Raw genomic sequence first — 23,038 nt, 5'->3', positions numbered from 1 at the left:
TTCACTAACTTGAATCCGGAGTAGTCGGAAGTTAAGCTCAGGGACCCCGTACAACCTAATTTCATCTTGAGTAGACCATAATAACCTTTAAATTTACACTTGAAAGATGTTCTTTGTTGTAGATGCATTGTATACTTGATGAAAATGTTTGTATTTTTGCAAAACCAAAACCAATAATTCTTAGCAAAATGACTGCCATCTCAAGATAAAGACAATTTCTAATGAAACCTGGTGCACGATGCAGTGAAATGTCCAAAGAATATCTCTCCTATAGCTGCTGCCTTACGCATGTTTTTATAAACTCTCTCTGACTTTCAGGCTCATTTCCTTGCTGTCATGGCAGCAGTGTTGTGTGCTCTCCATTATTATCAAGAAATTTGTTCAAAAATCAATGTTTTCTTTGAAATCTTTTCTATTTGCTTGGCGATTTAGCTGGAGTCAAGCCTCATGCGGCCCGGTTTTTGGCACACGGGTCTCATGTTTGACACCCCTGCTTAGAGAGATAGTTTTGTTTGACACAAACAGTGACCATATTTTATGATGAAACTCTGAATAAGTTGTTAATAAGGTTTTTTGCAGCACGGACTAATGTGGAAACTACTGTGGAATAACCATTTTCAGATATTCTCTGTAGTGGAACACTTACAAATCATATCTGACGACCGTGCACTTCAAAAACGGTTTCAGAATGTGTTTATTGATATAAAACGTAAACAAAATCCAAACGCAGCCGCGACCCGCTTGTGCCGGTGTTTGGTGATGTGGAGCCGGCACACGGCGACATTACTGCCGTGGTGATTTAGGTGGGTGTCGGAGCCAGCAGGTGACCTCAGCTCTGTGGTAATGAGCACAGTAAAACACCAGAGTGGCGGCCGCCGGCCTGTCAATCACGCTGAGAGTGGCGCTGCTGGCTGAAAGGGGGGGGATTACGTCAGCGGGTGAGCTCATACTGCATCTCCTCCTGGGCTTGGAGTGCCCTCTCTCTCTCTCTCTCTCTCTCTCTCTCTCTCTCTCTCTCTCCCTCTACATATGCTGCATAGAGAAACACTACCCGGCTCCGAGCTTCGCTCCGTGGCTTCTCGTGCCTCTCCTCTTTCTTTGTCCCCCGTCCCTCGCTCATTGTCGACCTCCCTCTCTGTGTTTTTCCATCCAGAACTTTTTTCCAGAGCAGATGGTGGCGTGGTGTCAGGAGTCCGATGGCTCTATCCCCCAGTCGCAGCTGTTGCAGGTGAGGCCGTGACTCAGTGGAGGGAAACACACACCCCCATGCCCCCCCCCCCCCCCTCCCCCCCCTCCATGGTGGTGAAGCAGGATGCATTACCTCATATGTTGCCTCAGCCTCTCTTTAAATCCTGCCTGCAGAGCGAGCTGCCCTCTGCAGATGGGAAGCAGGAAGACGTTCACTCTGTGGATGCTCATTTCCATCCAAAAACACGCGACGCATCTTCAAATTCCCCGATTTATCCCTCCACCGTCGACTTCCAGACACTCGCAATACCGTGTAACGCAAACAGCGGCGTTGTGCTCGCTGTGCTTTCTGCAGAACTTCTTGAACTCCAGCAGCTGTCCGGAGATCCAGGGCTACCTGCACGTGAAGGAGCCCGGACGCAGGTCCTGGAAGAAGCTCTACATGTTCCTGCGACGCTCGGGTCTCTATTACTCCACGAAAGGAACGTCCAAGGTGAGCGGTTGCTCCCGTGCCTCCCCCGACGCGTTTTGCTGGCTTTTGCCGGTGTTTGCTGACACTTCACCCGTGTGCAGGAGCCGCGACATCTGCAGCTGCTGTCGGACTTGGAGGACAGCAACATCTTCACCGTCATCACGGGCAAAAAGCTCCACAACGCGCCCACAGACTACCAGTTCTGCATCAAGGTAACGGACGCTCCTGTTTCGTCTGTGTAACAGATCAAGACAAACCTCTACTGTGTGTGTGTGTGTGTGTGTGTGTGTGTGTGTGTGTGTGTGTGTGTGTGAGAGTGGTGGGGTTAAAAGGGCCAGCGGGGGTTAAACACACATTGTGACACTTGAGGAGTTCTGTGTGTTTGGTTCACCTGTTGATCTGGGATAAGCCCTGTAAGATAAGCTGGGAGGGTATGGAGAACCGTGCCCCACACACACACACACACACACACACGCACACACACACACACACACACACACACACACACACACACACTGCAGGGTGGGTGTGACTCGCTGACTTGACATCATGAATGCACGAGTTGCATTCATCAAGCAGCTTGTCCGACGTCTTTTATAGATGTAGAAGAAAGAGAAGCAAGTGGAAATAATCTATTCAGAATGTGAATTGATTGTTCTTCTAACACTGTGCCCACGATGAGAGTGACGAGAAAGTTGACAATGATGTCGTTATGCAGTTATTCAGTAAAATGGCACCAAGACTATGAGCACAAGCCCAATTCACAAAAACGAGTTGAAACTCATCCAGCCTCACATTTCAGGCTGTGGTGAGTCGAGGTGATCTGCACACACACACACACAGCCAAACATCGATTACAGGCATTATTATGTCTCATCATTATGTACCTCATTTGGACCCAATCGCTTCACATATTTGCCACCAATGTCTCAACGGTTTTAAATTGTGACGCCCTCTTCACATTCAAAAACACTCATTCTTCAGATCACACAAAGTTCATCAGTGTCTGCGTTTTATAATTTTGTATTTATCCTTCTCCTAAATAAACGTAGGATTTAAATGCTCCCTCGCCAACGTTGCATCTAATGAATATCCTGTGAGTCTATCAAGCTTTAACCTCGCCGGGATCTCTTGGGCGCTCGTGTGTTTCGCATCATTTTGACGCGTTCCTTCATTTTGCAGCCCAGTAAAGTGAGGAGTGACTGTAAGGAGGTGAAGATGCTGTGTGCCGAGGAGGAGCAGAGCCGGACCTGCTGGATGACGGCCTTCCGGCTGCTCAAGGTGAGTGAAAACCTGTAACTGTTGACGCAACAATACATCACCGCCCTACTGCCTCAATATAGTGTTGTATTTAGCCCTTAAATCTTGTTTTTAGGTGAAAACAGTCAACTTTATTTACATTTTTTTTTGCTTGAGCGCACAAGGCGCATGTGTGAAAGCGGGAAAATGGGGCGAGAGAAAGAGCACTGTTAGCTGCTGGAACAAATGTCAAAACCGCAAAAGACGTTAACGTGGTGTTTATCGAACCATAACCGAGGAATTCTCTGTTTCCGCAGTACGGGATCGTCCTGTATCAGAGCTACAACGTCCCCCATCAGAGGAAGTCCAACGTCTCGCCTTTCTCCGGTCCTGTGGTGAGCGTCTGCTCTCTGGCGCCCCCCCTCAGACACACCGTCCGCCTCGCTCTGACGCACATTTTGCATGAGAGGTCGGCGTCACGCCCAGTAATTCATTTCGATCGCGACAGTACGTCTGATCCAAACCTCCAGTTTGACCCGGTTTGGATTCTTCTGATTCTAAAGTTCCTGCTTGAAATTTGTGAAAATCTGTACAGTGGGTCCAGCAATGTTGCAAAGCATGGCGACACACACACGTCTGAAGTTAGCGAAAATGACTATATTTATTCTATTCATCATCTTTGTGAGTAAAATCACCTCCGTGAGGGTAGAAGTTGAATAAACTCGAGCACGTTGGTCACTAAAACATCAGTTTACGCTAAAATGTAATGCATCACGTGTGTGTCTAATGAGACTTTAAATTTTTTTATTGATTATATGGAAACTTTCATTCATTAACCCGTCCTGTGCATGAGCGTGTTTCCTCCCACAGTCCGACAACATGTGTCTGTTGAAGTGTTGAAGTTTGACGTGTTTGACTTTCTAATGGAAAAAAATTGTGTAATTTTTTTTAAAACTTCATTCAGAAAATTACACAAATGGTCCTGATTTAAAGTCAGCGGGAGCAGTCGTCTCAGAATTAAGGGATAAGACGAAACGGTTGTCCTAAGAGACGAGCGCTGGGTGTAATTCTGTGCAGCTTCATTCCCAAAAAAAAAAAAAAAAAAAAAAGGAGACATGAGTAATTCGAGAAGTGGAGCCAGAAAGCAAAGAGACGCTTTTGTGGATTGACTAAAGTGGGTCTGTGTACAGACAGGATTTGTCATGCTCCGTTGAGTGTGTCTGGCTTGTTTGACCTCTGACCCCTGTCTACCCCCACCCCACCCCCTCACCCCTCACCCCTCACCCCCCCCTTCTCCCCAACAGAGGAGCGTCTCTGAGAACTCCCTGGTGGCCATGGACTTCTCCGGGCGGACCGGCCGCGTCATCGACAACCCGGTGGAGGCCCAGAGCGCCGCCCTGGAGGAGGGGCAGACCTGGAGGGTGAGCGGGAAACACAGGCCTCACCACCACTTCAGGCTGCGGGCGAAACAAAGCAATGTTTCCTCCATCTTTCCGTCTGGTCTTCAGTCGTGCTGCACGCATTAAAAAAAACCTGAACTGCATTCAGTAGACGAGTGTCGAGGGCCTTTTGCACTTTTAACCCAGTCGACCGAGGAACACTTTGCTAAGGTTAGGTGCCGGGAATTTCATTATTATTCTATTTAGAGAGGGAAACATACGATATATCAACTTCAACTTCATTAGTATTTATCCCTTGAAGGGAGATTTGTTCATTTTGTTCATTTCATTGAGAGACCCATTAGCTACTGACTTATTGCAGGACTTTTTCTGCCTGGGGCCTTTTTTTATTACAAATTGTATTCACAATATTACACACACACACACACACACACACACACACACACACACACACACACACACACACACACACACACACACACACACACACACACACACACACACACACACACACACGCACACACACACACACACACACACACACACACACACGACCAACCGTGAAGCTCAATGTGACACCAAATAAAACATATCTATCAAAAGAACACATCAAACCAAAAGCACCACATAATAACTATGCGGGTCAATCAAAAATTCAAATTAAGTAGCAATAACAATTATCATTCTTATTATAACCATTATCCATTATTATTGATATCACAATTGTCATTATTAGCAATAATCATCAATGTTTCATCAATGGCAACCATTAATGTTCATTAATTAGTAAATCCTCCATGATCATTATGAGCAACTGACAAAGTGAAGTCATTAACAGTTAATGTTATCAATGGTCCAATAACAACAACGAACAACAAGTATTGTTGATCATTATTGCCAAACAACAAACATTAACAGTAATCCTAACGCCAAATCTCAACATGACAGTAGCTTCAAGCGGTAGATCTGCACAACGATCAGATCACATTGATTTGTTGTGCAGCAGTTACAACAATGTACAAAAACACAGTTTAAAAACAGTAAAAAAAACACAGTAAAATGAATAAAACATCAGCCAAAATGTTCATGATAATCTCATTTAAATACCTCATGTGGGTATTTCCAATATAAAACTTGCGTCATTCGGTTTAAAAACATCTATAAATCCACTCAGAATCAGATTTGTTGTTGCTTCGCCGCTGCTCGCAGCTTCCGGCATTTTATAAAACGTCCTTTTGTCCACGTCTGTCCCACAGAAACGAGGCCAGCGTATGAATGTCCTGGGGAGCCCCAGCCCCCTGCATCCGTCCTCTCTGAACACAGGTGAGTCCTGCAACCGCCGTCTTCTAAAAAAAAAAAATCACCTTTGTCTCAAAACCCCCCCCCCCCACATAAAACAATGATGTTTTTTCAGTCATCCACAGGACGCAGGTGTGGTTTCACGGTCGCATCATGAGGGAGGAGGCCCACAGGATGATCATCCAGCAAGGCCAAGTCGATGGGTGAGAGGCGAGGTCAAAGTTCACTGCACTGAACTCTCCAGCGGCCACATTCAGTCCTCACCGCACTCGTTTTCTCCATAACTTTCTCCGTAAGGGGGAAATGTTTAAGTCGAGCCATAAAACAGCTGCGAGCTTCATATAAAACCAACAAACCAAAGGTTAACGATGTGACATTACGTTTAATTACAAACATTAAAATGACCTCAATACCTGAACTGTTTGTTTGTTGATATTTCCATATAGAGATTATTTCTTCCAGTAGCCGTCGAGGATTTTGTCTATTGTGTGAAATTCTTTAAAAAACATCTCAAACATTCCTCATTGTGCTTCCTGTGCCAGATTATACCTGTTGCGGGACAGTCAGAGTAATCCCAAGGCCTTTGTGCTCACCTTGTGCCATCACCAGAAGATCAAGCACTTCCAGATCTTACCGGTGAGTACCGTTCATTTATCATCTTCTATTTGGCTTTAATGATCTTCATTGACTCTTTTATTGAACCCACTAATTCTCACAAAGACCGAATTATAAATCCTATAAGAACTATTTACTATTTACTATTTATTCATACTATTACCCGGAGACGGCGCGTTTTCAAAAAGATGTGTTTTTAGTCATTGTCATGTAAACGGACACACATGACACAATAAAAATTTTGCGTTTTCACTTGAAGCCGTGGCCTCATATGCCTTTTTTATTTTGCATGGAGCTGTTAAAAATGTTTTTATATTTGTTTTTCGCACAACTTTTTCTTTTTTTTTTTTTTTACTTCTGGTCGTTGTGAAGCTTTTCTATATCCTCACATTACTTCTGCAATAATCCAAAAACTCCTCCTGAACTCTTGAGAGGTTGAAATGAGCTTTTAAGCTGCGGTATCGCCTCACGGGAAGTTTTACACCGTTTAAATTGTTGGAATCTTTACGCTGTGCAATGTTAACATTCTGCCTATTATGCCGTTCATTCTGCTGTTTTTAATGTTCTTGCTCAAACCTCTCGAGCTAAATGCCACTGATAACGTCCCGTGTCTCCCCCTGGCGGCGGCTCCAGTGCGAGGAGGACGGCCAGATCTTCTTCAGCCTGGACGACGGCTCCACCAAGTTCACCGACCTGATCCACCTGGTGGAGTTCTACCAGCTGAACAGAGGCGTGCTGCCCTGCAAGCTCAAGCACCCGTGCACCGCCGTGGCCTTGTGACACTCCGCCCGTCCCGACAGCGCCCTCTTTCTTTTTTTTGCACACACCCCGTCCCTTCCCCACCCCCACCCCCCCACCCCGTTGCCACGGAGACGGGATGGCTTCGCGTTTTCCAGCTGGAGCGCTGCCCGTCCTTCAGATGGAAACCCCCCCCCTCACACACACACACACACACACACACACACACATCCCCCCCGGCGGGCGGGGAGCGCCACCCTCTGACTTGCTCATCGATCATCAGGGACGGACGGGAACCGTTCTGGGTCCGATCACAACTCGATCCAGGAGTTTTCTCAACCTGTGCAGTCCAGTCTGGATAAGCTGACACCCTGCCACCCTCCACCAGCCCCCCCCCCCCCCCCAAACCCACCCCTCCCCTCGATCCTGCCTGCACACGAGCGTGGAGACAAGTGTGGCGAGCCGACGGAGAGCAACGCGGCGTGGAGGGTTCTGCTGAGAGGAATGTGTTTCCATGGAAGGCCGCCGCCGCCGCCGCCACGGGCCTCTCTTGTAGAGTTTGATTACTTGATGTCATTTTAATGCTGTTTTATTACTGTTGATTCAATGCAGAACTAGTTTTGCACTCCCCGGGGAGGAGGACAGGCGGCCGCTGCCTCCTCTTCCTCCCCAGTCCGGCGGGATCAGAGCGGCGCTGGGAGCGCCACGGCGACTCTCGCAAAATGGACCTTTTCGCCTGCCTGGCGGCGACAAGTTGGCACTACGGGAGGGAGGGCGTTCCTGAACCAGCGTGTGAAGAGTGCGAGGAAGAGGAGGAAGACTCCCCCACAGCGTCTCACTCACTCTGTTGCATCAGTGAATTTTGTTCTTGAATGTCTTTTTTTTTTTTTTAATCTCTGAGCTCGTCGCTTGCACACGTTTCATCTTCCCGATTGGTTGGAGCCGTGGCGTTCGCGTCCCTGACCACTTCTCCTTCAAAACAAGCAACAAAAGCACTCTCGTGACTTTTTTTTTTTTTTTTCTTTTAAAATTTTATTTTAAATATGGAATTTGAACAAAATGACTTGAAACGTGAACTCGGACGAACGAGCTTCACTCGCCTTAAGAGAAAGAAAATCGTGAGCCTTGTGTTTGAAATGGAAGCTATAGCTATGTTGAAATGCACATACGAGTGACGTGTTCCAGATCTGCCAGCGGTTGGATGAACATCGAGATATATATATATATATATACATCATTTGCTTTCTTGTCGGAACTCTTCAAATCTCCTCACGGATCGTGATGAAAACAATCATTTGTGCAGGTTCAGTTTCTGATTCTCTTGTTTTTGATCGCTACCTTTACTGTTTAATCCCTCTCAATCTGAACTGAAGACAGTGGTGTCCATCTTCTCATCCGACGCTCAGCGAGGAAGCTAAATCGTTTTTTTTGCCCCCTTCCCCCCCCCCCCCCCATGAACATGATGAAGTAGAACTGAGTGGCAGAAAACGTCAGCGATTCGTCTTTCTTTCTGTCTCCACCACGGTTATTGAAGCAAGTCATTGCTGGGAATCCCGGGTCTCTGCAGTCTCTCCGCCTGACGTTTCTGCAGTCTTAGGCCACGTTTACACGTACCTGGGTTTTTACAAAAACTGATATTTCCCCCCTCTGTGTTCACCAAAAAAATATTCTTTGATCCGCGTATACGCCCGGTTCAGAGCGACTATGAGCAGCCAGACCTGCAGGGGGCAGTGTGACGAGAAGCACGGAGCCAATGGGGAAAAGCCTTGGGGAAAAAAAACAAACACCTTTTTTACATAATTATCGTTTGTGGTGAGTCGTAGCTACGTTTATGTGTAAATGCAAGAAGTGCAGAGAAATATCACCGGTTTTTTTTAGGAAATACCATGTACGTGTAAACGTGGCCTTCGCCGATACGCAAGACACCCGTTTCACCTCCATTAGTCTCACAGCTTGCGTCGTGTTGATCTCGGGCACGGCGCCGCAGATTTGAAGCCATGATGACCAGCGATCGTCCGGGACTGCCGCCGCCTCGTGAGGTGGTTGTTCCGGCGGAGGTCTGGATGGAAACCGCCACGGGACCTGGTGCAGACGCTGTAGCAGAGTTACAAACCAATAGACCATCACGACTCAAAGAGGAGAGCGAGCGTCGTACAAAACCTTATTCGTCCTGCAGCCGCCGCTCCGGCTGTGGGGGAAGTTTAAACCTGCACACGAGCCGCCGCCGCCGTCGATCCACGGATCTCTTAAACCGATCAGGCCTTTCCAGCCAGTCAGGGCGCACTCTCTCCAGGGATCGGATAATGCTTGAACCCCCCCAACCTTTCTCCCACCTGTGTCCAGCCTGTAATAAGCTATGACCCCCAGTGGTGAACGTGTGTGTGTGTGTGTGTGTGTGTGTGTGTGTGTGTGTGTGTGTATGTTTGTGTTTGCGCGCTTGTGGCCAGACTGTTTTATTCAACTTTTTTTTTTTTCCCCTCACTACGTCAGGAGTGTTAACTGAGGTTGGTGCAGGACAGCGGCTGGAGGGCACCTCCACCCCCCCATCCCCCTTCCATTATTTTAATCACTGTGCTACAATGCAATCCTTTACACATGTCCGACGATACAGTCGACCAGTATCCTTTGTTTTTTTTTGTTTTTGTTTTTTTTCTGAGTATGTGAAGCTATGAGAAGATGTAGATCTAACACTGTACCTAGGTCACAGATCACTATATGGGCCGTTATGCTTTTTGCTCATAACTCTATGTAAAAAAAAAAAAAAGAAAGAAAGAAAAGAAAAAAAAAGAAGAATGATTTATTTTTTGTTCTTATTTCCATCATTTGATTGTGTGTATGTTGACGTTACTGTGTATTTTCTTTGGTTTGCCACAAATTTATATAAATATATATATATTATATATATTCCACACATATATACAGTATTAAATTAATTTTTTTCTTTTTTTTTGAAGAGATCAAACTGGAGAGATCAAACTTTAAAAATTTCAAAATCACACACACACACACACACATAGTGGGGGATCTTGATGGATAGCACACACACACACACACACACAAACACAAACACACACGCTCGGCCCCGCGGGGATATTCTAGCAGCTTTACTGCACCTTTCAACACAAGTAGTGCAATTATACACCGTAGCTCCAGAGGATTGTGCATTTCTTCTTTTTTTTGTTGTTGTTGTTTTTGTTTTTAAAAAGGTGCAAAAACGTTGTTTCTGAACCGAGTCTAGGTGCCTCTCTCTAAACAAGGACGTCCGGCCTGGTGGCTCCACCGTGCAGGACGAGTTCTAGTGTTTGGTTGAAGTCGTCATAAGCTGAAGTCAAATAAAACCTTTCAGGGAAAGAAAGTAAAAAAAAAGAAAAAAAGAAATTTTTAAATGAACCATCTTCTTTTTTTTTTTTTTGCTCATAATCCTCACTGTGCTTTGCTTCATTCTGTCTGTACGGCTCCTGGATCTACATTGTATCCTGTTCAGGTATTTTTGTACAAATAAGGGACTGATATATTCTCTGTTTATTGGAAAATTAGAATAAAAGACAACATTGCTATAAACCAAATGTGGTTCGAATGCTGCTTGGTTATCGTTTCTTTTCTGCTCTCTTCTTGGATTATAGAGTTTATTTTGGGGGTGTGTGTGTGTGGCTCATTTAATCTCAAAGTGTGTGTGTGTGGGGGGCACACACTTTGAGCCACAGAGCTTCAGGAAGGAACTCATGTCAGTAAATATGATGAAGAAATAAACTTTCTGGTCAAATTCATGAGAGCAGTGATCAGAAATCTCGCTGGGAGTTGAACCAAACACTTGAAATAACGTTTGTTCCATGCATGTCCTCATTAAAAGCCTTTTTAAAAGTAGTTTTATGCTCAGGCACTCAGAGCAGTTGAATGCACAGCGCCATCTGCTGGAAAAAAATCCGTATTAAAAAAACAAAACAAAACATCTTCCACATACAGCTCAATTCCATCTTGAGCAAGCCGGACAGGTGAAATAGTGCCATGATAACTTTTGATATTAAACTTCAAAGCTTTTATTTGTTGTGGCGTAGCAGAGTATACCTGATGAAAATGGCTGTATTTTGTTAAAACAAAACAACTTACTAACAAAAATGACGACATGAAGCCAATTTTAATTCAACTTTCTGGTACGAAATGCAGTGAAATATCCACAAAACCTCTGTTATAGCTGTGGCTTCCTGTGTGTGTGTTTTTTTTTATAAACTCAGTGTTGTGTCCCCTTCTCTGGAGAAATTCAGTGTTTTTGTTCAGATTTTGACGCCTCTGCTCTACTTAAAAGGTGCATCGTGTCACATTTCAATTTAAAACTCATTAGAAAACAGTGGCATTGTGATGTAGCCCCCGAAAAGGAATACAAAGAAAGATTTCCTTGCTTAATTAACTTTCTATTTTAATTTATTCTTCCGTCGGAGAAGGGATGGATACTGTAAACAAAATCGGAGACGCTGTTTTTTGCTCCTGTCAATAACAGTGCTCTTTCTCTTTGTCCACCAGAAGCATTTCAGAAATATATAAAAAAAAACTGAGACTGCAAAGTGTGTTTTTTAAATGTTCCACTGTATTTTGGAAACATTAAAACCCCCAAATAATATTGAAATAGAACTTTTTTGGCTAAAATCTTTTTAAAAAGAAATGTAACGATATGAAGGCTTCTTTTTAAATTCCGGTAGTTGTATGTTTTTGCATATTAAAGCTCCTACATCAATTGTTCTTGATGCCAATTTGTAAAATTACAAATTAACTTTAATCAGTTCAAATGATAAAAAAAAACAAACAAACCAACATAAAATAACCCCCAAACACAACGGACAGAAAATGTCAAACAGGCCTCGTGTGTTCATTATGTTTAATTTCCAAATAATTGATGGCAAAATGAGATTATTTACAGGAGATAATATGTATGGTCTGTACAAAGAAATATACATGCAAAGATAAAAAACATAAAACAGGAAACAAACATGACGACAACAAAAAAAAAAAAAATTAACAAAACAATGAGGAAAAAGAACCTAAACTGAGGTAATCCAGTTCAAGTTTCCTTGTTTTTCACGGCCTGTGCACACCTTTAGAAATAAATATAAAGGTACTGATGAACCCCTGCCTGGATTTAAGTCTTTCAAACTCCTATAATCGCGTTTTAAAGTCAACTATCCAGAGCGACAACCGCCGGGTGGTTTTCAGCATCGTCCCGTTACGGCAGGAAACAATTTGGCAACGAGTTTTTTTCTGTACATAACGATCCGAAACACTACCTTATCAGAGAGAACCGCGGGATTCGTCCACCGATGTAAACAATCACTTCAAATGCTCTCGGATTTCCCAACTCGAGTGAAACAGTCACAATTAAACAGTTTTTATTTCTTTTTTTAATTTTTTTTTTTTTTTTTAATAAGTACTATAAAGCTAAAGCAACTTTGGTGTACCAATACTACAGAGGCATACAGTACAAAAAGTGTTAAATTATTATTATCGTTTGATCAAACCGTCATGATTGTGTGAGCTCTCGTTAACACTCCACCATCCAAGAAACACAAACTACCAGCAGTGCTTGCAGTACCAAGTACATGCTTCTTTTTTTTTTCTTCTTTTTTTTCTCTACATTTATTACAGTTACAACAGATGTCTTCATAAATAGTTGCATAAAATGTTAAAGCCGCAACATTGCACATGATAATCAAACGTAACATACAATGAGTGCATTTACAGTAAATCGTCTTCCTCTGCCAGCGATCCGCGCTCCTCTGAAGAAACAAGGCAGAAGTCATATATATATATGTGTATATATATATATATGTATATATAAATATACAAGGTAAGGCTTGAACATGTCATATCTGCAACGTTTGTTCTCGGAAAAGCAAAAAGATGGATGTCTGTTGTTCCTTCTTGGACTGGACAGTGCAGCGTTTTTCTCGCTCGTCGTGGTCGTCGTGGTGGTCGTGGTGGTGCGCTCACGTACTTTATGTCGAGCCACCGAAACCGACGGAAATCAAAAACCTAAAGGAGACGAAGAGTTTCTCTCTTTCTTCTTGGAAATGTTAAGATTCTCCTTTCTGTCCCTGTAGGAAAGGGCTGCTTCTCCCACGTGTGTGTGTGTGTGTGTGTGTGTGTGTGTGTGTGTGTGTGTGTGTGTGTGTGTGTGTGTGTGTGTGTGTGTGTGTGTGTGTGTGTGTGTGTGTGTGTGTGTGTGTGTGTGTGTGTGTGTGTGTGTATGAGAGCGACGGCTTTTAGTGGAAAAAAAAAAAAAAGAAAAGTGTGTGAGCGCGTCGCGTCGGACGTGTCGAGGCTCAATCGAGCGGCTCCTCTGATCGGCTTCAACTCTCGCCAAGGAAAATAACTTACCTCTTTTTTTTATTTTTTATTTTTTGTCTTTTTATGTTCAGTTAACTACAAAATCTGTTGGGTTGAAACCAGAAAGCAGCAGCAGCAGCAGCAGCAGACGAGGGCGTCCGTGAATTCATGTGATTGGTGACTGAGAGGACCAGGAGGAGGAGGAGGAGGAGGAGGAGGAGGAGGAGGAGGAGGAGGAGGAGGAGCTCACACCCGAGGCTGGAGGCGGCTCTGGATGAAGCCGCTGACGCCCCCGATGGGCCGGGCGTCCGTCTGGTGCTTCCTGCGGTCGATGAAGGCGATGAGGCGGGAGGTGTCCAGGCAGCTCTCCGCTCTGGCCCGGGCGTCGCCCTGGCCGGCCTGCAGCCACGGCTCCTGGAGGCAGAGTCCCGCTGGGGGCCTCCGGCCCGCGTCGGCCCGCAGGAGGAGGCACACGAAGTCGCGCGCCGCCTGGCTGACGCCCAGGAAGTAGTCCCGGGGGAAGCTGAAGTCCAGGCGGCAGATGTTCAGGCACGTCTCCTCCGCGCTCTCGTCCAGGAAGGGGGAGGCGCCGCTCAGCAGCACGTAGGTCACCACGCCCAGGCTCCACAGGTCGGAGGTCGGCGACACCGGCTCGCCCAGGACCAGCTCCGGCGAGGCGAACTCGGGGCTGCCCAGCAGGGGGTGCACGTAGTGGGCGCTGTTCAGCTGGACGGCGTCCCCCAAGTCCGTGAGTTTGACCAGCGGCTGGCCGCTGGCAGTGTGGGACACCAGCAGGTTCTCAGGCTGGACGAGGAGGAGGAGCATTAATGGAGGGTGACACGTTAAATACAGAAACGATGATGATGGGTAATGGTGATAATAACAATGATAAATGTTATGGGATGCCTTCAGTTGTACGTGTTCTTTATTTGACTTCACGTTGAGCCGTCATGGTTCGTCCCGTGTCACTGTGTGTGTGTGTGGCTTTGTGTGCAATATTGTAAATTCAATTTGGAATGAAAAAGGAGACCTCAGGCAGAAGAACTCCTGCAAGAAGTCAGGATCTAATGTGGCTCTCAATAAAATTAACAAATGGCTTCATTCATATAGAAGTATTTCTTTTAACTGCTCCAGTCGTCGCTACACACTTTAAACATCAGGACCGTCAAACTGCCCCATTGAGGCTAAAATAGTCCCATAATAACCAGCCTTGGATTGGAATTGAACGGTTTACATGGCGTCAAACATCAACCGGCTCAAGTTTAGTCAGACAACTTAACGCATATAACTCAAGAAACCCCCCCATTTTCTTATCACGTTCATATTGTCCCTTTTCTGTTCTCGACACTCACTTTTACGTCCAGATGAACGATTCGGCAGTTGTGTAGGTACTGTAAAGCTTCCAGGACGTGTTGCAGGTAGCAGGCCACTTTCTCCTCCGTCAGGTTCCCCCAGCTCACGATGTAGTCCAGCAGGCGACCCTGGTCGGCCCTGAGGCACGCGACAGAAACAAAAAGCGCGTGACCATCTGCTGGGGTTGTGTGGACTTCCGGCCCGGTAAAAGCCGTGGTTTGTTGCGCTCACATCTCCAGGACCAGGGCGTAGCTGCCGGGGGTCTCGTACGTGTCCAGCAGGCCCACTATGTGCGGGTGCTGCAGCCTCTGCAGCAGGTGGAGCTCCTGCGTCACGCGGTCTCGCCTCATCAGCTTCTTGTTGACGTGTTTGACCGCCACCGTGCGCTTGGTGCCGCGGTGGTCGCAGCGCTTGACGACGGAGAAACGACCCCTGGGGGGAGGGGGGGGGGGGGTCAGGACTTTGAGCGTGCCGGGTTTGTTACGGATGTCGCCCGGGCGGGCGCCTTACCTTCCCAGCTCCACCACCTCCGTGTAGTGCGCGTCGAAGTTGTCCTTCCAGCTCACCCTGACGCCGTCGGTGGAAACGTCTGAGGCAGAAGAGACGAGCCTCTTTACTCACTTTGTACGTCGTTTAACTTACTGTGTGGAAGTGTGTGTGGGCGCCACCTGCAGAACTTATACACGCTGTTCGTTTTACAAAGAAAGGACTCTGAAAACAATACATATTAGATATAGAGCTCCATCAAACCTACTATTTATCAGATATAAGTCACTAAAATGTTATGATACAGTTGATTATAATATCATTCAGGTTTTGTATAAAGCCAAGAACAATATATTACAATGAACATCCAAGAGAGGTTTGAAAAAAGAGAAAGTCACTATAATTTGATAGGAACAGATCTTTTAAAAAAGTAAAGCGATATCATCCAGACTGTCGGATTGGAAGTTTTGTTCCGGGGGAGCGTTTTGGTCATTTTTGCCTTTGAATGAAAATAAATTAAAAACCCCCCCCAAAAAAAAAACAGACGCCGCACCCTGCACCTCTTCCACACCTCCTCCACATCACGCTGTGATCTAAACCGGCGCGCTCACCCAGCACCCTGAGGCTCGCCGACGACGTCACGCTGCCCAGCTCGTTGGTCGCCACGCAGGTGTAGACGCCGTCGTCCTCGGACGCCACGCCGACGATACGCAGCGTCGCTTCGCCCGTGTCACTGGAGAGGGAAATCAAAAAGGAGACCTTCGGTTCTCTGTGCGACGTTCCCGTGCGCCAACCAACACGAGGAAGCGACGCTCGCCGTGTCCCCCTCCCCTCCCCCCTCTCCCCTCCCTCTCCCCTCCCCCCCCTGACCTGTAGGCGATGCTGACGTGTCCGTTGTTGTTGAGGGTGTTCTGGTCGGGGCCCTTCCAGGCGACGGTGGCCCGGGGTCGGCCGCACACCTTACACCTCAGGGTGACGCTCTCGCCGTTGTCGCACGTCACGTCACTCAGGGGCACGAGGAACTCGGGGGGAACTGGGAGAAGAAGAAGAAGGAGAAGAAGAAGGAGGAGAAGGAAGCCCGTTTAGTGTGGATTAGAGACGTCTCAGTGTGAAGCGGTGAGGTCGGCTGGCGAAGGATCAAACTCACCGTCGTAGATGTAGTTTGGATTTAGAAGCTGGAGACAAAGAGAGAAACAGACGTCAGACGGGTGGAAGAGCGTCGCCTGGAGCTTTTATCTTAAAAACGCAGCGTCAGCGTGTTTGTGTGCGTCACTAATTGACGTCCCCCCCTGGTGCAACAGGTAACAGGAACCATTTCAAAGGCACTTCCATATACAAACAAAAAATAACAGCTAAAATAACACTGAAGTAGTCCGTTGTATTATATTAATTATATTGGAAGTTTTGAGAATGTTCACAGAATAAATATTCACTCAGCTTCCAGGATAGCCAATACTATCCTAGGAGCCTGTTTATTAAAAAAAGGTATAACTCGTCCCACACTGGTCGCAAAAATCCCCAAAAAGTCCAAAGCAGATGGGATTTGAGAGAAAATGGTTCACAAAAAGCTCATCAAAACCTGCAGACAGTTCAGGAATGGTTTGCGATTCGGCTAATTGATTCTGCAATGGTGACAAAAACCCCCCCAAAAAACCCCTGCAAAAAAAAACGTGCCAGTCAAAGCAAAGTAGGGGAGACTAGTTTCCAGTTCGCTTCATCACCTTTACAGAAACTTTATTCGCCAGGCCGTCTCTGGACTTCCTGTAACCGTTTTCCAGCTTGGTCTCCTTCTTCGCCTCCTTCTCCTTTTTCTCAGACTTCTTCCGGATGCGCAGCGACGTGTGCCAGGGCGAAGACTTCCTACTGAACCAACGCGGAGAGAGACGAGTGTTACGTGTGTGTGTGTGTGTGTTTCTACGCCTGCGTTTTGACTCTGGAGTGGCGGCGTCTTACGTGATGGAGCCCTCGGGGCAGTCGGGGACGATGGCCGAGGTGTGTCCGAGCACGAAGCCGGGGATCCAGCCCTCGGCGGCGGGGCCCTGCTCGGTCGCCGCCCGGAACACGAGGAACATGTTCTGCTGGTTGCTGGCCAAGATCTGGACGACTTCGCCCTGAGCCACGCTGATCTCGTCCTCCTTCACAGCCATGTAGTCCTGGGTCACCAACATGGTGGATACGCTACTGCTGCTGCTGCTTTCACTCTACGGGGGGGAGAACGGGGGAGGGAGACGCGTGAGCGCGACGTCCACAAGCCACTGATTAACTCGTCTAGTTTCACTCCACGCCTCAACAGAATGAGGAGTTTAGTTCATTTTAAAGGGGGTAGAAGCGGGAAAAGTGATACTCAAAGAAGTGGAGAAGAGTTGTCTGGCTTTGTAGTGGAAAAAAAACCCAGATGAAAGACAAAAACCAGAAAGTCTTTTTTTTTTTTTTTTCCCCTTCTTGAAAAAATGGAAGTGGGCGAAAGAAGAGCAGAGACAAGATGAAGATTCCCACTTGGCCCAACATTCAGCTGAGCGAGCGGCTCTCAGTCCGGTACGTTTGCAGGCGGAGCCACAAACGTCGCGGGTTAGTTTGCAGGAGGAAGAGACACAACCATGAGGACAGCGGAGTGGTGAGGGCGGCCAAGAGGAGGTCAGGGGTTAGTAGAAGCTTGGTTAGAGTTGGAAATCAGAAGAGAATCACGGGAGGACGTCCAGAGAGAGATTTGAGCCGGTCCAGATTTGAGTCTTGAGAAGCAGAGTGAAGCCGACGGGACGGCGCCGGCGAGCGGTGAGGTGGACAGATTAGTAAACGCTGCAGCGGCGGGACGGGAGACGACCGGCGGACAGGACAGAGCCGGCCTCCCTCCGACCGCGCGCGGGGGGGGGGGTTAGTGGGGGTCGGCTTGGCAGCCGCGGCGCGGAGTCTTACCCCGTTGCTCTGGGTGGACTGGATGGACTGCTCGCTGGCCGACGAGCACGTGCTCATGCGGTCGGCCTCCTTGCTGTGCGTGGAGTGTCTGTGGGTTTGGCTCCCGGAGCCGCTTTGGATTTGGGTCGCACTCGGGCGGACCGGGGTCTCCCCCGCGTCCCCCGGGAAGGTGAACGAGCCAGGCCGGCTGGCCGGGGAGCCCGGCATTGAGCTCCAGAACCCCGAGCCAGACTTGTGGCCTGGGCTGGGCGGAGGAGGAGGGAGGGCCGTGGGGGACACGGCGCCCGGCCGTAGTTTCGAGGTCGGCGTGGAGGGCAGGGGCCCGACGGCGGCGCGGGGGACGGGGGCTACGGCACTGGCGGGGGCGGGGGTCTGGGCTTGGTCCTCGGGGGTGTGGACGGGGCGCTTGCCCTGCGGGCTACCACCCGGGGGGAGCAGGGGAGGAGGGGCGGGACGAGGGCACGGACCTGAATCACAACCAAAACTCACACAGCTCAGTCACGTCTTTCATCGTGTCAAACGGACACAGATTCCGGCGGCGTTCCCTACCTGACATCTTGTTGGGGCCGTCTTGCTCGGCTCCCGGGTGGTGGCGCAGGGGCTGGGGCAGGCGAGAGGGCTGCGGGATCCTGGAGGGACGCCGAGAGCCCCCCGGTGTCCCGGCGGGGACGGTGCCGGCTCCGGGAGGAGTGGGGCTGCTGCAGCCGCCGGCCGGGGCCGCCATGCTGGGCGCGCACGGCCCGCCGCTCGCCCCCACGTGGTTCCTCTGATACTCTATTGGTGAGGTCAGAGCTGTGACAAGGGTACACAACGAGACAGAAGTGTGGCGGCGGACGTGGCGCAAGCTCTTCCCCGAAACCCTCGGCGCGCCACCCCCGATCGGCTTACCGTTGAGGAAGTTGCGCTGGCTCTCCAGCATCTGGCCGACCTGCAGGGTCCACACCTCGCGCACGCCGGGGTGCGAGGAGTGGAGCACGATGGGCTCCACGGCGCCGCTGGCCGAGCGGGACGTCAGGACGAACTTGCAGGGATCCCCTTCAACGTTATCCTCCAGACCCAAACAGCTCACCTGGACGGAAATACAACAACAAAAAAATAAACATTTTGTTTGTTTTCAGCGTTTTAGAGTCGTTATCCGAAGCCGGCCGGTTCAGAGGAGACGGATGGAAAGAAAGAAAAACGCAATAAACGAACACCTGTGGAAATGTATTTTCGATAATAAATGTAAACAAGCATACAATAGACATAATATTAAGGGCAGAAAAGAAGAAAATTGAATCATATAAATGAATCTCTGTGTACCTAACAGGAAGTGGTGGTAAAAGCTTGTAATGTAGAAATGATCCACTGAGATTAAGCAGCTGAAGTGAGGAGTTTGGACCCAAATGCAGCTCACTGAGCATAAAGGCGATCATTTATTTGGTCATTTCTCATTACACAGGTTTGCAAAGTGTGATATTTTCCTTGCTTTAGTTCACTGCTCGGCATCAAACAGTTCACAGACAGTGAGAGGATTTATAGATTAAATACTAGAACGTTTAAAGTCTTTGGATGACAATCAAAATGTTTTGCTTTGATTCTCCATTTCCCATATTGTCATCCTTCATTATGGATCTGTGGACTAAAATCCCACCCAGGAGCTTCAGGAGCTACTCTGATGTAGGACGTGTCCACGTCTACGGCTCCTTTAATGAATCCTGCGTTGGTCACCTTGATGCTGTTCTTGTAGAGGAAGCCGGGCAGGGAGAAGCCTTTCTTCTTGTCCAGCGGCTCGCTGAAGATGACCAGCTGCTCAAAGAGGAAGACTCTCCTCTCCTTCATGCGGCCCAGCAGGGCGCCCTCGGGGTCGGTCACCATGAACGTGTCCTGCAGCAGAAGGCGGCCCTGAGCAACAATCTTCCCCTGAAGAAAGAAGCACAGAGGAGGACGAGTCAATAAGAGCGCCGCGTTGCCGAGTGCGTTTAAATGAACATCGACGCCACTTCTTACATCGAATCCTTGAAGCCGGCCCACATTCATCATGTCGTTACACCTCTTTGGCACGATGCACATGACCTCCACTGATTTCTGGAAACCAGAAAAAAAAAAAAGTTTGATGAGATTAAATTTTTTCCCCACCCGAGACACTCGGCTCTTTATCGTCTCACCTCCAGGTCCACAGATTCCAGCCCGGCCTTTACAGAGTGTTTCAGGAAATCCTACAAGGCACACAAACCCCCCCAGAAAATAAGCCCACATACAGTCACATGCAACGACGGGGGAGCTGTGGCGCCCCCTGCTGTGTGGCAACAGACGAACCTTGAGCAGCAGCTGGTACTTCATGATCCTTTGGACCGGCTTGATGAGCAGATCTGTGATCTGCAGCCTGTGTCCCAGACGCTGCTTCAGGTCCTGCGAACACAGGAGAGTTTCCCTTTACGGCAGCAGCGTCTACGTCAGGACGCCGAAAACCTCGGAGACGGTCGGGCCACAAACCTCGAAGTAGGTGTCGATGTACTCTGAGACGATGTGCTCCGACTTGGGCTTGTTCTGGCAGTACACCACGTACATGTTCAGTCGGCGTTCCTGCGCACAAACGGGAATCACGGTTACGATTCCGCCAAAGCGGCCGGAAATGCTCTGGAGAGTCAGCTGGGTCCACAGACCTGCTTGAGGAAGAGCGGCCCCAGCCTGTCCGGGTCCTCCAAGCATTTCTCCAACTCCCTGAGGAAGAAGCTGAGCAAGGACGGAAAAGACGTTCAGGTTATTCTGCCTGCAGTGTCGCTCCCAAACACACCGTTACAGTGATCAAGAGCGAGGAGCCGATGGCGCTGCGTACTCTTTGTGCCAGTCGTAGATCTGATGGATGTTGCCGAACACGATTTTGTCTTTCCCCTTCATGTCGTCGGGAACGCCCTCCTCCTTCATCCTGCTCATGTAGCCCTGAAGACGCAGCCACGGGAAGACAAACTCGCTCGTTTTCTGGTTTATTTCAGACAAATACTTGAAAAAAAAACAATCTCAGCTCACCTCCACCACCAGGCCGAGGTCTCTGACGTAGTCCCGCTCCGTCTCCACCAGCTCAAGCAGGATGTAACTGGAGCATGGAGGAAGAGCACAGATGGCGGGCTTAAAATTAGAACCGGCAGATTAAGAAGTCCCCCAACGTTCTGGTGCTCCGTGTGCGTGTGTGTGTGTGTGTGTGCAGACGTACTGTCTCTTCTTGAGGATGCTGGTCCGGCGCTCGTCCAGCTCCTCGATGGGGGAGGAAGAGGAGAGGAGCGAGTTGTCGGAGGGGTTGAAGGAGGGAGAGCTGCTGTCTCCCTGCTCCACCGACAGAGAGCTGGGCCTGTCCTCCAGAGCCTGGGGGGGGGGGTCAAAGGTCAGCCTGAGCTGGTTACTCGCATCACGTTTATGCAAATTACATCAATTACTACTAATATTTCTACTAATGTCCAGAAAATGCCTGAAGGTTCTTGGTTTTGGGCGTCGTCCTGCGTCTTCTACCACTTTATGTCACAGCCTGTTGGCTCGACATTTGTGTTTGAGCAGGTCTCTCTTGAAAATAAGATGCGTCTCAATGAGATTGGCTGGAGAACTAAAGGTCAAACTGAATAATATCAAGGACTTCTCCCAGAAACGACAGTTACGCCACACATTTCATCTCACCTGCAGCCCGAAGGTTGTAGAATAGCAAAGATTATTTGCAAATTCACATTGGAAGTTAATATAAAATGTTATTGACGGTAAATAATAAAGAAAAAGGACAGAAGAAATTAAATAATGCATTTCTGTGTCTAAATGAGTCGAGTATAGAAACAGAATGTCGACACGGTGTAACATTTGACCTCTTTGGTGTTTCTTGGATATTTGTGTAATTTTTTTTTTTGCTCCTTGTTCATTTGTTGTTAGTTGCTGCATTTTTTTCGACGTGTATTTCTTCTATTTTCCTCCCAGTTTTGTTATTCTGTCAGTTCAGTCGTTCACCGACACTCAAGTCACGTGGAACGTCTGGCGGTAAGACGGCCCGCGTCTGGCCTATCGTGTTTGCGTCCTACCATCTTGCTCTTGACCAGCTCCTCGATGGCGCTCACCAACTCGGCGGCGCTGGGCGTCTCCGAGCTGGACGGACGGACGGACAGGCGAGAGGAGGTCTGGGCAAAAACAGAGAGATGAGAGGAGGGCGAAAAGGAAAAAAGGAAAAAGAAGAATGAGAACCTGATGCATGTTTTTCTGCTGCATCTGACTTTACAATCTGGCCTGAATTCAGTAAAGAGTACGGAGGTGGCTCCTTGAACACTCTGACACCTTAAACTTTAAGAATAAAGTTCGTGCTGGAGTTACAAGAACAGAAGGCTCGGATGATCTCGTTTCTTTGTTAGTGTTATCCTTGTCAGTCTCACTTGCAATGATTTTGTGAAAATGTGTGTTAAAGAGATAGGGTTAGATGCTTCATGAGCTAATCTGAACATATATTCATCCGAGATGCGCTTCCACTGGTGAAGGCCGAGTGCTTGCGGGGTTTCTATGTCAAGCTTTAGAGAAACTTGCAAAAGTAAAAAGCCAAATCTGGAGCATTGTCAATGAAAAGGTCAAAAAACGTGAGGCTGAAAGTAGGTGAATGAAATGAAAGTGTGGAAAGGGGGAAAAAAAAATTATCGATATCTCAGGTGGTGAAGAACAAAAGAGTTTTAAATCAGGAGATAACGGAATGGAAGATGATGTTTTCTGCTTTCTCAGATGATGATGATGATGATGATTAAGAGCGGGCCTTTGGAAATCAAAAGAAAGGATGCAAACAGAGCGAGGATGGCGGAGGTGTGTATATATATATATATATATGTATGGAAGGAAGGATGTGTATATATAGTTCAGGAGACTCTCACCCTTGCTGTGCTGTGCTTCAAGACTTTCCCCAATTAGGTTTTCTGGGTGAGGCTGTGTGCCCTTCTGGCCTCGCCAGCATTTAGAGGTGCCAATTACTCGCATGGGTCATGAGGTTAAACGCACAGAGGGTAAAAGGAGATGAGGACAAGCAGGC

General features: G+C 47.9%; 2 protein-coding genes across 2 annotated transcripts in view; one reads left to right on the top strand and one right to left on the bottom strand.

Moving 5' to 3' along the window:
- LOC308144644 (growth factor receptor-bound protein 10-like) overlaps positions 1-10,517 on the top strand; it is a 42,003-nt gene extending 31,486 nt beyond the window's left edge. Inside the window, exons 8-17 of the mRNA XM_080515819.1 lie at positions 1,154-1,228; positions 1,544-1,681; positions 1,762-1,872; positions 2,843-2,941; positions 3,217-3,294; positions 4,204-4,320; positions 5,556-5,622; positions 5,714-5,801; positions 6,141-6,234; positions 6,847-10,517. Coding sequence (XP_080371945.1) covers positions 1,154-1,228; positions 1,544-1,681; positions 1,762-1,872; positions 2,843-2,941; positions 3,217-3,294; positions 4,204-4,320; positions 5,556-5,622; positions 5,714-5,801; positions 6,141-6,234; positions 6,847-6,993 — 1,014 coding nt within the window. The 3' untranslated portion in view covers positions 6,994-10,517. The remainder of the gene's footprint in view (positions 1-1,153; positions 1,229-1,543; positions 1,682-1,761; positions 1,873-2,842; positions 2,942-3,216; positions 3,295-4,203; positions 4,321-5,555; positions 5,623-5,713; positions 5,802-6,140; positions 6,235-6,846) is intronic.
- A 1,308-nt stretch (positions 10,518-11,825) lies between these two features.
- Positions 11,826-23,038, bottom strand: part of LOC308144559 (triple functional domain protein-like) — a 69,266-nt gene continuing 58,053 nt past the window's right edge. Inside the window, 22 exon segments of the mRNA XM_080515694.1 lie at positions 11,826-14,070; positions 14,619-14,757; positions 14,851-15,051; positions 15,130-15,208; positions 15,717-15,838; positions 15,976-16,138; positions 16,253-16,280; positions 16,827-16,965; positions 17,059-17,306; positions 18,019-18,485; positions 18,568-18,810; positions 18,907-19,087; positions 19,729-19,920; positions 20,008-20,085; positions 20,166-20,216; positions 20,317-20,409; positions 20,494-20,583; positions 20,664-20,733; positions 20,837-20,940; positions 21,028-21,094; positions 21,212-21,360; positions 22,056-22,151. Of these exon segments, the coding sequence (XP_080371820.1) occupies positions 13,513-14,070; positions 14,619-14,757; positions 14,851-15,051; positions 15,130-15,208; positions 15,717-15,838; positions 15,976-16,138; positions 16,253-16,280; positions 16,827-16,965; positions 17,059-17,306; positions 18,019-18,485; positions 18,568-18,810; positions 18,907-19,087; positions 19,729-19,920; positions 20,008-20,085; positions 20,166-20,216; positions 20,317-20,409; positions 20,494-20,583; positions 20,664-20,733; positions 20,837-20,940; positions 21,028-21,094; positions 21,212-21,360; positions 22,056-22,151 (3,558 nt within the window). The 3' untranslated portion in view covers positions 11,826-13,512.

This window comes from Blennius ocellaris (assembly GCF_963422515.1).
Source record: "Blennius ocellaris genome assembly, chromosome: 20".
NCBI classification, from domain to species: domain Eukaryota; kingdom Metazoa; phylum Chordata; class Actinopteri; order Blenniiformes; family Blenniidae; genus Blennius; species Blennius ocellaris.
This window is presented reverse-complemented; position numbering and strand designations above follow the sequence as displayed.